Consider the following 15,394-nt stretch of genomic DNA (forward strand, 5'->3'; position numbering starts at 1 on the left):
CAGTACAAATGACCTCCAATGTAATTTGGCCGCCAATTGAAGAGCCCTGCCATAGAGCAAGAACTAAACCATGTAGGAGGCTCAAATTGTGCATGCTGGTGCATGAATAGGAATAGTATGTAGCAAAATCGTCTCGTTTGGCCTAGATGATCCTGCGTGGTCATAGCTGTCCCTCAAAGTTGATACAAATGTTATTGGAGTTTTTGGCTAGGCTCTGTTTAGGCCTTCAGAAGACATACTTGTACTCAACATAGGCTTCTTAATTTATCGTCCTTATTGAGATAAGTAGAATCCTTTTGGTTCTCATTTTCAGAGCACCCAAACACCTTGTGGGAATATACAAAGATTGATACAAAGATTCTTTATGCTCCATGATCCCTTCTTGTTAAAAAACACCAATTTGACTTCTTTATCTTTATGCAAATCTTTCTTTTTTATTTTCCACTCTGAACATGGGCAAAATGCACCATTGAGATCAATATGTTTTGTATAGTTACCACAGGTTACTCTATACAACCGCGGGTGGCACTGTGGTAACTGTATAAAACATATTGATTTTTAATAGTAATGTACAAGTTGGTTTACAATCAGAAATTTGAAATTGTTATACGTTTTGTCTTTACACTTTGATCAATGATGAGGCTTCTCTCCAGTGTGTGTTTGCATGTGGCGTGTTAAGTCTGACATTTGTATAAAAGCTTTTCCACACTGGGCACATTTATGAGGCTTCTCTCCAGTGTGTGTGAGCATGTGACGTCTTAGGCCTGAAAGTCTTAGAAAAGCTTTTTTACACTGGACACATTTATGAGGCTTCTCACCAGTGTGTATTAGATAATGGGAATTAAGAGCTGATATTTGTGTAAAGGATTTTCCACAATTGATACATATATGTGGCTTCTCTCCAGTGTGTATTAGTATGTGGCTTTTAAGAGCTGAACTTTGTGAAAAAGCTTTTCCACACTGGACACATTTATGAGGCTTCTCTCCAGTGTGAGTCCGTATGTGTGTTTTAAGACTTGAGAGGAGTGTATATGCTTTTCCACACTGGGCACATTCAAAAGGCCTCTCTCCAGTGTGTATTAGTAAATGGCTTTTGAGAGCTGAACTTTGTGTGTACGCATTTCCACACTGGACACATTTATGAGGCCTCTCTCCAGTGTGTATGAACATGTGGGTTTTAAGAGTTGAGAGGTTTGTAAAAGATTTTCCACACTGGGCACATTTATGAGGCCTCTCTCCAGTGTGTATTAGTATATGGTTTTTAAGATCTGAAATTAGTGAAAAGGCTTTTCCACATCGGACGCATTTATGAGGCTTCTCTCCAGTATGTATGAGCATGTGGTTTTTAAGAGTTGAGAGGTGTGTAAAAGCTTTTTCACACTGGATGCATTTATGAGGCCTCTCCCCAGTGTGAGATAAAATATGTGATTTAAGATGTGAAACTACTGAGAACCGTTTTCCACACTGGGCACATTTATGAGGCTTCTCTCCCGTGTGTATTAGTATATGGGCTTTAAGATGTGAAGTTTTTGAAAAAGCTTTTCCACAGTAGATACATTTATGTCGCCTTTTGCCAATACTCTGCCATTGATTAACACCAGGAGGGTGGGTTTGCTGGTGTTTCTCAAGTTTAGTGAGGGTCGTGAAACTCTTCCTGCAGACTGTGCAGTGGTGCAGCCCTTCTTGCAGCTGCAGGTTGAGTTCATCATTCTGTCCATGGATCTTCTGTTCTGTTACATGTGGGTGTTCTGATACACCTGGAAGAGTTACCATAGAAACTTAGAATGACAGATGTTTCACCAACAGACACCCTATTTACTGTAAGACACCCTTATGGCTGGGCATACACTGTGCGATGTGTTTGTATACCAATTCACACTGTACGAGTAAGGTCGCTGTGGAGCAACCATATATGGGTCCAAGTACCCATGTGGGGCAACAGGCTACATAGTACCATATGGGTAGTCATTTCCTGTCCTCCCCCCCCCCCCACCCACCCAAACGTGTTACATACTCGACGTTCCCGACCTGTAGCGCGAAAATGTGGCGTCGCGGGAGTGCCGTAACCCGCCATTAGTTGCAATATTCTCCTGAACAGAGATGTCACTGTTGTAAAAACGCTATCGCTACCTACTTCACACAGTAGAAGAAGCTGTCAGTAGCATTGGCGTCAATGGCAGTAAAAGCCACAGAGACACTAAATGATAAAAGCTAGCCTCTGTGATGATACTTCAGACTTCGGTTGCTGCTATTCACAACTACCATCATTACCATCTAGTTTCCAAGGTGTGTGCAGATAGATAGATAGATAGATAGATAAACAGACAGATAAATAGATACTTTATTCATCCCAAGGGATATTTTAATCATTTAAACATTTTACCTAGCTGGCTGGCTAGCTAGCAGTTGGCTGAGTTTGTGCAATTTGGAAAGAGACTTTGGAAGTGGAAAGAGATTTTGTTCAGGTCTTAACAGACATCTTTTGGTTGAAAATAAATCTTTTATATTCTTTCCTCTAAAATCCACATGTTGCGACTCTCGCTGGTAACTTTGATAAAAATTCATGTCTGTAACAAAACAGTCCTCCAAACTGCAACTCTCGCTTGCCCTCGAACTAGTCCATCTTCCGGTTTCCGTTTTGAAATTGAGCGGAGCGACCTGATGTGAATTTGAGCAGAGGAGCGGCCAAGTGAAAAGCCACCTGAACAAGGCGCTGGATATTCGCACCGCTCGGCTCCGCTCACTAGCTCTGGTACCAAGGTCCATAGACCTCTGAAGTTCGCCTACAAAAAAGCTGCCATCTTTGACATCTGGTATCTGGCGATTTTTCCTATGGTAAAATAACATGGGGATTTTGAATTATCGCACCTGTTAAACTCTCATGGGGATGAAAAAGTCTGAAATGCAGACGTTTTCCTGAACACACTTTTGTCCTCTGCCTTCAAGTGGACACTGTGATCTCCGGTATGTGAAAGCGGCACACTTAGATTTTTGCTAGCCCAGAGCTAACTTGCAATGCAACTTGCCATAGGTAAGTTAGCTTCAATTAACACCCGGATCTCCTTATATGGTTCTATTTGTAGGCGAACTTCAGAGGTCTATTCACAGAATAACTGCATGTAGTCACAGGTGTTTTGGGAACACCAACATAAACAATTACAATAAAAAAAATGCTTTTAGCGCCCCCCTCAGGTGAAGCACAGAATAGCATTTTGCTCCTTTTATAATGATGGTACGTTCCCAAAACACCTGTAACTACATGCATTTATTCTGTGAATGGGACTTGGTACAATATTGGTACTTTACACACTAAATGTCCATATGCTATTTCCACATAGATTTTTATGGTCCTACTAGCTACCCCACATACAATTTCAGTTGAATGACAATGACACAAAAATACAAACACGCCTTATTTTATCCTTATTATTAGCATGGCCTTTTGTTTTGAAGACTTCACATTTTGGGTCAACATTAACAAAGGATTATATCAAAAGACCCTCAATATCACTTTGCATGTTTTTTTCTGAAGGGACTTCTATCAAAACCAATGACACTGTGGTAGAAACTTTTAATGACTGAATTTTACTAAGAACATGTTTGTCTTCCATTCTACAAAGTTTGGTCAGGCTAGGAATAATGCTTTTTAAAGGAGAATTCCGGTGTGATATTGACCTAAAGTGTATCGAAACATGATACCGAGTGTGAACGTATGTCTCATAGCCCATCTCGACTTGTCCCCTGCACTCCAAAATCTGGCGCTAGTTAGCCGATGCTACCAACAACTTTTTCAGTAGTGGTGCTTCGGCATCGGGCTAGCCATGCAAATAAATCACTGTTTTACACCCATTTACGAGGCTCAATGTATCTCCACACTTCATTGGTAGACTTCCTAGGGCCCTGACATTTAAAACGAGACATTGAGAACTTTGAAAAAGCACTGGTAGTTTACTTACAAGACGATTTATACAGACAGTATCTTCACGAAGTTTAACGTTTGCAGCCATCTTGAATTTAGTCACGATAAGTCGAGCAACGAGTAAGAATGAACAGGTATGATAAGGGATCAGATTCCAAAAATAATTCAGTGGAAATGCATGGATTCCAGTTGCTGCTACTGGAATCCATGCATTTCCACTGAATTATTTTTGGAATCTGATCCCTTATCATACCTGTTCATTCTTACTCGTTGCTCGACTTATCGTGACTAAATTCAAGATGGCTGCAAACGTTAAACTTCGTGAAGATACTGTCTGTATAAATCGTCTTGTAAGTAAACTACCAGTGCTTTTTCAAAGTTCTCAATGTCTCGTTTTAAATGTCAGGGCCCTAGGAAGTCTACCAATGAAGTGTGGAGATACATTGAGCCTCGTAAATGGGTGTAAAACAGTGATTTATTTGCATGGCTAGCCCGATGCCGAAGCACCACTATTGAAAAAGATGTTGGTAGCATCGGCTAACTAGCGCCAGATTTTGGAGTGCAGGGGACAAGCCGAGATGGGCTATGAGACATACGTTCACACTCGGTATCATGTTTCGATACACTTTAGGTCAATATCACACCGGAATTCTCCTTTAAGATATGAATGTCTAAACATGGCCTCCAAGATAAAGCCCTTTAGAGAGTGTAAACAATCAAGGGCAAAAAGACTATGAAAACAATGTAATTGAACAAAAAGTTTTTACAGGTTTTAGTTATGGAACCTAAACATTGTGTAATTAAACTGAGGAAAATCGGGAGTCGGAGCTGCAACCATTTTCCTGGATTTTGTCTGATTTTGACACGGAATGCCCCCACTGCAACAGCGCCCTCTAGAGTCAACAAATGCAGTATTATTTTATTATCCGTGTGAGAGGACTTACTTTCTAGCAGGTGGTCATGCTGCTCCTCCTCTTCATCTTCATCTTCTTCCTCCTTAGTCTTCACCAGTAGTATTTCATTGTAAGTAGACCTTGGTGAGTCTGTGACGTCTGTTTCAGTTTTACTGTGAAACTCTGCAAAGGGCTTTTCCTCATCATGTTGAAATGTAATCACATGATCATATTCCTCCTCTTTTATATCTTCTTCTTTCACAGTCACTCTCAGATCAACCTGGTGTGTTTCAGCACAGCCAGAACTAAATGGAAGTCTGCGGTCCATTGCCTGTAGTCAGAGAAACAAAATAAAGGCAAATAGAAAGTTCAAAGTCGGTTTCATTTTCATTGGAAATCAGTTTATTTTCATTTGAATAAGTAGAATATGTGCTGAAGATGTTATTCATGTTTCGTGTTTAGAAAAGTAACGAAATTACATCTAACCAGTGGTGCAAATGAGTAGGCTAACTGACATGTCAAAAAGTGCATGTGAAATGCGTCGGTAGACCGTTCCATACACATGGTGCTAAGCTGTTTCTCAAAGTCGAGGATTCGTGCTTTGGTAGAATGAGCCCTGCCAAGTCAAATCCTTCAAAGACGAGGCAAAGCTTCTTAGCTTTTGGAAAATACACAATGGAACAGACTAGCGAGTGTGCAGGAAGCTTACATTTAAATACATAATAGAAGTGTCGTAAAGGATTTTCTGGAACCGAAAATGTAGTAGGCTACTACTCTCACCCATAACCCATAAGGTCATAAGGTTCTTTTATGAAGGTTTGAATACAAAGTTGTGTTGAGATAAGCGCAGCGGTCACTCCCGGAAGTTACCTTGGATGTTTGGCTCTCGGATAGGCTACTGTTTGTGTCCAAACACATACCTTCCTCCAACAAGTTCGTTGCTCCGTCAAGTCTGCTGATTTGCTGTTTGTGCCTGATTACACGTGGGATCGTGTTTATCTTCGAAAAACGTCTTAAACCAACATTTACTCATGCGTGACTGAGCTACGTGCGTGGTGGAACCAGAGAGAGAACCCGGCACATAGACTGTATACAGACCATAGACAGTACAGACTCGGCCACAACAACAGTCTTGTTCTTCTGTCAGGGTGTAGGCCTATGGCAGTTTACAGTGTATTACCGCCACCTAATGGATTGACGTGCAATTAAATGAATGTCATTTAAAAAAAAAAAAAAACTAAAATGGAAAACAACTAATTAAATCCTAACTGCTAATTTTGTTTCTTAGATAAATGTTAACTTGGAACTAGTGATATTTTCTGATCTAGGCTCACCTGTACAGTTGGTGGCGGTATACTATAAGACCACTGTCTTTATGCCTCACTGTTTGCGTGCTATATTAGCACATTAGCACATATGCATAACCCCCCCCCCCCCCCCTCCATGCCACAGCCGAACTATGGCCACACTCATACATTTTCTTAAATAGTTAAATATATAGATATATAGACTTTACTTTATTTCTGCATTGTTGCACTGTTGACTTACTCATTTGCACTATCACCATTGCACTACCACCATGACACTCATTCACACAGAGCACCTGAGAGCACCTTACCATATCTTACTATGCACAGAGAATCACAGGCTCAGTCCCTGCCTCAGTCATTGCAAGCGCCTCTGATTTATTAATCACCACTATGTGGATACTGTTTTTAGAATTGATTTAGATTAAGTGTTAGTATAATTTGTATTTTTGTCATTTGTATTTTTGTATATTTTTATATATTGTATTAAGTGTTAGTATAATTTGTATTTTAGTATATTTAGCATATTCTTGATCTTCTACTGTCCTTACTGCTTAGTTGTGTTTTTATATTATATACTTTAATTACTCTTTTTGCTGTTAAAGAATGTGTTTGTGTTGTATGTATGCTGCTGCTGAGACCTTGAATTTCCCCTGGGGATCAATAAAGTATCTATCTATCTATCTATAAAAATAGTCATCTGCCAAAAAACAGAAGAAATGTTCTTTGCTGGATTAGGCTATTTTGATTGGTGTACTTGGCGACCTTTAGAGGCAGTGCGGTATCTAGGATTCTATCTATGGAAGCAATGCACATAATGGTTGATAAATATTCTTTGTTTGTAAACTCAGGGCGCTTCAAAAGAGCTTAATGCTCAGTCAGTATCCCCTGGATAAACAACGGTTGATGATGATCTATTGCAGTGGTTCCCAACCTGGGGTCCGCAGACCCCACTAGGGGTCACCAGAGAGTGCAGGGGGTCCGCACAATGTTGCCTGGGCTGAGGATGTAACGTTACCAAAATTATATTTGCACACATTAAATGTATAAAATCTCAATAACACACCCAATTGGATAATCAAAATTCCGTATAATCTAAATTAAAACATTTTTGTTCCACATTTAAATTCATGAAGCCATTTACCTCTGAAGATGTCGTGATTGGTGTCCTGTTCTATTCCCCCCCAACAGACCCTTACAGACAATGCAGGTTCTATATCAATGGGAGGAACTATTTACGTAATGGTCTATATTTTACAATAAAAGTTATGTTTTAATTACATTATTGCACAATTCCTCTGTGGCATGTCATTAAAAGAAACATATCAGTATATTTTTATTGAGCAAAAATTCAAGTTTCCATAAGTTATGGCCTTTCCTTCTTACAATCAAGGCCTTCTTGATACAAACAATGCGGTCAAGTAGACAAAAAAACATATAATAATAAAAGGAAAAAATGACAAGGTATGACAACTTTAAGTTTTATAAAAACACATACATTTCATATAAAAGATCCTTGTCGAGTTTCCACACAGCAGTTAAAGCCCGATAAAAGCCCACAAAGTGTTGCAATATGGCCGCCGAGTGGAGTATGGGGAGGCATACAGGAAGAGGCAGTTATCGGGCATCTATTTTCCTATTCAAGTAAATAGGGAGGCACACACTTGAAGGGGAGGGATATGTGTAGACTACTGCCATTATTGGTGTTACAAACAAACCCTGTGCATTTCTTTGGAGAATTCTTTAAATGCTGTGTCTTCTCATTAGTAAGTCTCTGGTTGTACTGACCAGGTGATGTTTCACGTTCCAAGGCTGGTTTTCGACCTGTGAGGAGCTGCCATCTACGCTAGGTGTACAAGTATCCCCATTATCAGTTTGTTTACCATCAAAATGGCTTTGAAAACTGTTGTACGGTATAAAACTTGTCACACAGTTCTGCATTGTGTGCTTTTGAAGATTTGAGAAAATTCTGCATGATGTTTCACACTTTGATCATTTATGAGGATTCTCTCCAGTGTGTGAGCATGTGGCGTTTTAGGCTTGCCATTCTTGGAAAAGCTTTTCCACAATGGACACATATATGAGGCTTCTCGCCAGTGTGTATTCGTACATGGGATTTAAGAGCTGAACTTTGTGAAAAAGATTTTTCACACTGGACACATTTATAAGGCTTCTCGCCAGTGTGTATTCGTACATGGGATTTAAGAGCTGAACTTTGTGAAAAAGATTTTTCACACTGGACACATTTATAAGGCTTCTCTCCAGTGTGCATCATCATGTGGCTTTTAAGACCTTTGCGGAGTGTAAAAGCTTTTCCACACTGGGCACATTCATGAGGTTTCTCGCCAGTGTGTATTCGTACATGGGAATTAAGAGCTGACATTTGTGAAAAAGATTTTTCACACTGGACACATTTATGAGGCTTCTCTCCAGTGTGTGTGAGCATGTGGCTGTTAAGACCTGACCTGGATGAAAAAGCTTTTCCACACCGGGCACATTCATGAGATTTCTCTCCAGTGTGTATTTGTAAATGGGTTTTAAGAGCTGACCTTTGTGTAAAAGCTTTTCCACATTGGACACATTTATGAGGCTTCTTACCAGTGTGTATAAGCATATGGGTTTTCAAATGTGAAATTTGTAAAAAAGATATTCCACATCCAACACATTTATGAGGCCTCTCTCCAGTATGTATGAACATGTGGCGTTTAAGAGTTGAGAGGAGTTTAAAAGCTTTTCCACACTGGGCACATTCATGAGACTTCCCTCCAGTGTGTATTAGCAAATGGGTTTTAAGATTCGAGAGTTGTGTAAAAGCTTTTCCACACTGGGCACATTCATGTTGTTTCTCTCCAGTGTGTATTAGTATATGGTTTTTAAGGCCTGAACTTTGTGAAAAAGCTTTTCCACATTGGACACATTGATGAGGTCTCTGTCCAGTCGGCCTATGCGTCATCATGTGGCGTTTAAGACCTTTGCGGAGTGTAAAAGTTTTTCCACACTGGGCACATTCATGAGGCTTCTCTCCAGTATGTATGAGCATGTGGTTTTTAAGAGTTGAGAGGTGTGTAAAAGCTTTTTCACACTGGACACATTTATGAGGCCTCTCTCCAGTGTGAGATAAAATATGTGATTTAAGATATGAAACTACTGAGAACCGTTTTCCACACTGGGCACATTTATGAGGCTTCTCTCCCGTGTGTATTAGCATATGGGCTTTAAGATGTGAAGCTTTTGAGAAAGCTTTTCCACACTGGGCACATTCATGTTGTTTCTCTCCAGTGTGTATTAGTATATGGGTTTTAAGAGCTGACCTTTGTGAAAAAGCTTTTCCACATTTGACACATTGATGAGGCCTCTGTCCAGTCGGCCTATGCGTCATCATGTGGCGTTTAAGACCTTTGCGGAATGTAAAAGTTTTTCCACACTGGGCACATTCATGAGGCTTCTCTCCAGTATGTATGAGCATGTGGCTTTTAAGATTTGAGAGTTGTGTAAAAGCTTTTTCACACTGGACACATTTATGAGGCCTCTCTCCAGTGTGAGATAAAATATGTGGTTTAAGATGTGAAACTACTGAGAACCGTTTTCCACACTGGGCACATTTATGAGGCTTCTCTCCCGTGTGTATTAGCATATGGCCTTTAAGATGTGAAGTTTTTGAAAAAGCTTTTCCACAGTAGATACATTTATATCGCCTTTTGCCAATACTCTGCCATTGATTAACACCAGGAGAGTGTGTTTGCTGGTGTTTCTCAAGTTTAGTGAGGGTCGTGAAACTCGTCCTGCAGACTGTGCAGTGGTGCAGCCTTCCTTTGAGTTGCAGGTTGAGTTCATCATTCTGTCCATGGATCTTCTGTTGCGTTGCATGTGGGTGTTCTGATACACCTGGAAGAGATATTCCACATTCAGCAATTAAATATTGATTAGAAAATATTTAACTACAAATAGAATTCATATATATATATATATATATATATATGTGTGTGTGTGTGTGTGTGTGTAAGACTGCCTATAGAAGTCTTCTTCACCCTCTCTGATATTTTTGTGTTTATGTTTTGAGAGTCTTTATTCTTTTATAAATGGAATCTTGGTCAATTTAATTAGGCATTTTTCCAATAATTTACAAATAAATTCTACTCTAAAGTAGAGATGCACCGATATGGAATTTTGGGGCCGATAACAGTAACCGATATTCATTGGTTTGTTGTTTGTTGTTGCCGATACCGAGGAGGCATTTCTTGGCATGAACCCCAGGAACATACCTGTAAACTCAGAAGGGCTGAAAAAGGTGACATAGTTCCGAAAGCTCATCACCAACGCCAAGCTATGTCAATCTGGAAGCCTAGGTCTCGCTTGTTTGCATGCTAATTATCAAAAATTATGATCTATATGCTACACAGAAGACAAACAAATTAAACACCCATCACTGAGCAGGTCAAAATATTTTGCTGGGTCCACTTGCAGATTTGTTGCAAATAACTACATTTGGCCTCAGAAAGGTCTGCGCTCCCTGAGAACGTCATGTCTAACCATCATCGACACATGGAAAATATAATGCTAACTGAAATGACTCGTGAACAAGCAACAACTTTCCAAGACAACATTAAACTATTAAGCCAAGATAAATTCACAATCGCATTCAGTGCAGATTTTGTTTTTGTTTCACAAAGCAATTCAAAGCAGCAAGCTGCGGAAATGTGAAATTGTGAGTAACACTTGTTAAGATCATCTCAGCAAGTCTTTCATTTCATTTAACCCACCGAGGGCAGAAGAAAAGTAGCCTACCACTTTAGGGTAGCATGTGGCATGTGTTTGTTAGCCAACAGTTTCTCAGTTTCCTTGGTCATATCGGAAGTCATAATCACGATTAATCGATTAATTCAATTAATTGAGAAATGATTGGAATATAATGTTGTTATCTTATAATCTATCTGTGTAGAAGTGAATGCTGCCGGTCTTGTGACGGTCTGTGTCAGCTACTCTCATTTGCCATCTCCCGAGTAAGACGGTGAACTCGACTGAGTGACTGATAAATCAGTTGCAATATGATTAGGTTTAGGCTATGCAGTTTGGCAATAGAGATTGGTAAGACACGTTACCCAGATTATGGGTACGTTTGGCCGTTTACATTGGTTTACATGGGCATGGATTGCCGCGGATCCCCAAAATGCTTAGCATTCACCAATGGGAAAATGCCAGGACGACACATTCTCAATCTCTATAGGTAAGTGAAGTGTCTAAAGAATATGACAGCCTATTTCAGACATTTGGAAAGCAGGCAACTTGATGTTTGATGTTGTGGCGACTGTCTAGGAGCAGCTATCGAGAGGGAGAGAAGTAAATGTGCGAGGGCCTCAATATGGTTGCATTGCTCATCCTCTTAACGCTGTTTTAGGTTTACGGTATTTGGTGGGGTATTTGGCAGACACTTGTCTAAAACGAAGGTTTTTGTTTTGCTGCGTTTTGATAGGCTACTCTAAACCTATACTACATTATTCATTTAGCAGACTAATACATCTCTAACCTAAACATGCTGCTTTGTTGACTGTATATAGACTTATGTTACTTGAGTACCTTCTGCATATGAATGAGTCAATGTAATACAACACAGCACTGCCACAGACCTGAGTGCAACAGCGCCCTCACTCAGTGTAGACACTACAGTCATTTATGTATGCGTTTGATTAGCATATTTGCATGTTCCGGTTTGTAAGAAAAAATATGTGCGAATGAATGGGGTTTCGGAATCATAAAAAATTATACCCCCAAATAGTTGCTCGCGAGTCCCCATGTTTATATCCTTTTAATAAAATCAGCGTGTTGTCTCCATGAGGACTTTAGATCTACTATATCACTAAAATATGAGTGCTGCTAAGCCTCTGCTACCAGCGAAAAACATTACAAAACTACAAACTGTCTCCCGCGTTTTCTCCTAGCTGTGCATCACAAGGCAAGCAGTAGCTTGTTAGCTTTACCAAGCAAGGATAATAACTTTTCCCACAACAATCACACTGTTAAATAAAGTTAATATGTTGATTACAGAAGGGTTTAACAGCCACAATCGGATGGGTAGTATAAATCAGATGTTTTAGGTAGTATGACCATGGACCCCTCATGGATACTGTCCAGCAGGTTGCAGTGCACTGTAGTCCACTTCATTTTTGCTGTAGCATTTTTGTAGCAACATCTTAATGTTTACTAAACATGACTACAGTTTGTGACAAAATACGAATAGCAAATACATATTAGCCCATCGAACTGAACGCCAATGTTTTCGACGGCCGTTGCTTCGCTCAGACCTTATTTGAACCGTATTACCAAAAAAGATTTTTTCTTACGAACGTTTACGAAAGGTTGTATCAGTGATAGCGTGGATACGTCACTTCTGTTGATGTTCAAACAAAACAGAGAGCTAGCTCGCTACTCCCTCCCCCTCCCTCCCGTGCAATTAAAACTTTCCTAAACGCGCATCTCGTCGGTTATTGGTTGAAACACTTTATTTTGCCTTTGAGTGGGTTCCCAACCCTTGTTGGTAGCAATTGGTTTTGTGTACAGATTTCGGAGCCTAGGCTGCCTACAGAGACGTGTTTTTTGACAGCCTGCTTATGGGGCAGACAGCTAGCGGATCGTTAGGAAAGATTAGACGAGTGTGATCATTTATGTTTGGGCCTTTTTGGGGCCTGAAATCGCTGATAAAACCCTTAAAATTCTAACGCTAAAAACTACAAGCCTTTGGGTGACTAACTCTAGCTCTGTGTGACTTACTTTCCAGCAGATGTTCATGATGTTCCTCCTCTTCTATCTTCACTTCAAGCTCCGCTGTTGTCCGTAGCGGTTCATTGTACGTAGACTTTGGTGACTGTTTGACGTCCGCTTCAGCTTTACAGTGAAACTCTGCAAAGGGATTTTCCTCTTCACCTGGACATGCAATCATATGACCATAGTCCTCGTCTTTTATATCTTCTTCTTTCACGATCACTCTCAGGTCAACCTGGTGTGTTTCAGCACAGCCAGAACTAAATGGAAGTCCAAGATCCATGTTGCTAGCAGGACAAAGATGATTCCATCCAGTTTTCAATTGACTGTAGTCAGAGACACAAAATAAAGACAAAAAGAAAAGTCTAAGTCAGGTCACTGTATAGGAAGAAAATAAAGAAAAATAGAAAGGTCAAAATCATTTTTCTTTTCTTTGTTTATCGGAGCTATGGTGGCTTTATGATACTACTATTATACTCAACACATCAATGTAATCAATCACCAAACTCTTGTCATCCATGTCTTTATGGACTTTGCTTTGTGCACTGGTGCACAGTCATGTTGAAACAGGAAGGGGCCATCCCTGAGCTGGGCTTGGTCCCTTGGTTCCAGTGAAAGGAACTCTGAACAATTCCATGCTCCAAACTTTGTGGGAACAGTTTGGGGATGGCAGTGGATGGATGACTGAGTCTTGACCTCAACCCGATAGAACACCTTTATGAATTAGAGCGGAGTCCTCGTCCAACATCAGTGTGTGACCTCACAAATGCGCTTCTGGAAGAATGGTCAAAATTCCCATAAACACACTCCTTGTGGAAAGCCTTCCCAGAAGAGTTGCAGCTGCTATAGCGGCAAAGGGTGGACCGGTCATATTACAAGGATACAAGGATACAAGGAACAAGGGGGGGCACCAACAAGGAGCACCCAAGAGCAACAGGGGCAAGGAAAAACTCCCTTACCAAGGAAGAAACCTTGGGCAGATCCACGGCTCAAGGGGCTGCTAATTAAATAATTTTTATTTATTATTTTTGATTTCTCATGAGGAAGCTTCTCCAACACACATATTGCACACTGCCCTCTCCCCACATACACAGCACACTATCCCATCTCCCCTGTCATCCCCCCAACTGCTAGGGGTCTTGGTGTGTGTGTTGGGGGGATGACAGGGGAGATGGGATAGTTCTAGGAGATGGGAAAGTTCTATGGAGATGTGCAAAAGTTGGAGAAAGTCAGATATGTGTGTGTGTGTATGTGTGTGTGTGTTTTGACGTGTGATGAAATAAGAAAATAAATAAAAGGTCTGTAGCATAGGGAGAGGGATGTAAAAGTGCCAAAAGTCATGTAGGTGTGTGTGTGTGTGGTGGGGGGGGTTGAAATGTTTTTCTTTTGGGCTCTTAGGAGTACTCTTCTGGAATATATATCTTGTAGAGCAGGGAGTTGAGTTCTTATAGTACGTTCAGCTGAGCGCACTACTCTCTGCAGAGTACTACAATCTCTAACTGTGGAGTTCCCATACCAGGTGATGATGCTACCAGTTAGAACACTCTCAACCGCTGAAGTGTAGAAGGCCTTCATGATGGATGTAGAAACTTTGAATTTCCTTAGCTGACAAAGGAAGTACAGTCGTTGTCTGGACTTCTTCAGAACATATTGAGTGTTAACAGTCAAACCAGCCCATTTTCGTGGGTCTATCACTAGGTGGCAGTCTCGCCAGGTCTCGCTGATCACTTCCTGGAACGTTTACAAAAGTAAGTAACAGGCAACACTTCATATTTCATGAAAGACGTTATATCTCCATTTCTAAAAAAAAAAACAGCGATTTTGATGAAAACTAGCCACTGTTTAGCTTGGGATATCTCAGGAACAGAGGCGTGTATAAATACACGGTTTGCACTCACCAAGAGCTTAAAGTCTCACCTTTTAATCGAGCTATTGTGTGTTCATAGCTATAACACAGAATATGCTGTGGCTGTACAATCATCAACAATGGTCTAGATTGCTGGCACTCTAGGACAAAGCTCCCGAAAACAGCTTGGCATTCAATGAGTTAAACCCTATTAAGAATGAGATGTCACTTAAAATGTAATTCCAGCGAAAATTGACCCAAGGGTGTTTTTCTGCATTAAAACACATCAAATAAGCCGTGGAGACAGTATTTTTCGTTGATCAACCACTACAGAGCTTGCTCTGGTACGCTATAGCCCCAAATCGCAAATAGTGGATTAGCTAAGGGCCATGAGCGATAAACTTAAATTATCATTTTTTTAGCCAGTAATATTGTTCAAAACGGCATCAAACCTGCTAAACCTGTAAGCCTCTCGGTTATAGCCTACATTTAAAGTTGCCAACTTCGAAAATCCGTGGGAAAACAAACACTCCGACCAGCGTGAAACTATATTCAACTATCAAACAGTGCTACTTTGGGGTCTTGGTGTGTGTGTTGGGGGGGATGACAGGGGAGATGGGATAGTGTGCTGTGTATGTGGGGAGAGGGCAGTGTGCAATATGTGTGTTGGAGA

The 15,394-nt window shown here is 40.5% G+C and overlaps 3 protein-coding genes across 3 annotated transcripts in view; all 3 read right to left on the reverse strand.

Moving 5' to 3' along the window:
• The window catches only part of LOC121718880 (gastrula zinc finger protein XlCGF57.1-like), a 168,201-nt gene that overhangs the window by 78,044 nt on the left and 74,763 nt on the right, over positions 1 to 15,394 (reverse strand). Inside the window, exons 1-2 of the mRNA XM_042104262.1 lie at positions 5,683 to 5,929; positions 4,864 to 5,143 (exon numbers count right to left, since the gene is read on the reverse strand). Coding sequence (XP_041960196.1) covers positions 4,864 to 5,143; positions 5,683 to 5,730 — 328 coding nt within the window. The 5' untranslated portion in view covers positions 5,731 to 5,929. Of the gene's footprint in view, positions 1 to 4,863; positions 5,144 to 5,682 lie in introns of the transcript that reaches the window.
• Positions 1 to 15,394, reverse strand: part of LOC121718875 (zinc finger protein 708-like) — a 137,977-nt gene that overhangs the window by 4,434 nt on the left and 118,149 nt on the right. Inside the window, exon 4 of the mRNA XM_042104252.1 lies at positions 9,804 to 10,004. Coding sequence (XP_041960186.1) covers positions 9,804 to 10,004 — 201 coding nt within the window. The remainder of the gene's footprint in view (positions 1 to 9,803; positions 10,005 to 15,394) is intronic.
• LOC121718910 (zinc finger protein 664-like) lies at positions 489 to 13,724 on the reverse strand. Its single transcript, XM_042104345.1, has 3 exons — positions 13,358 to 13,724; positions 12,885 to 13,201; positions 489 to 1,757 (listed from the first exon to the last, which is right to left on the reverse strand). Exons 1-3 carry the CDS (start codon positions 13,393 to 13,395, stop codon positions 631 to 633), a joined length of 1,482 nt encoding a protein of 493 aa, XP_041960279.1. The 5' UTR covers positions 13,396 to 13,724; the 3' UTR covers positions 489 to 630.

This window comes from Alosa sapidissima, chromosome 9 (assembly GCF_018492685.1).
Source record: "Alosa sapidissima isolate fAloSap1 chromosome 9, fAloSap1.pri, whole genome shotgun sequence".
NCBI lineage: Eukaryota > Metazoa > Chordata > Actinopteri > Clupeiformes > Clupeidae > Alosa > Alosa sapidissima.

What these genes read in the sequence shown, in the direction of transcription:
- LOC121718910 (XM_042104345.1), bottom strand. Translation starts at nt 13,395, where the DNA reads ATGGATGACAAGAGTTTGGTGATTGATTACATTGATGT. An exon ending in GTGATTGATTACATTGATGT is followed by an intron (nt 13,202 to 13,357) that starts GTTGAGTATAAT and finishes CTCTGACTACAG; the next exon opens with TCAATTGAAAACTGGATGGA. An exon ending in TCATGAACATCTGCTGGAAA is followed by an intron (nt 1,758 to 12,884) that starts GTAAGTCACACA and finishes TAACTCTTCCAG; the next exon opens with GTGTATCAGAACACCCACAT.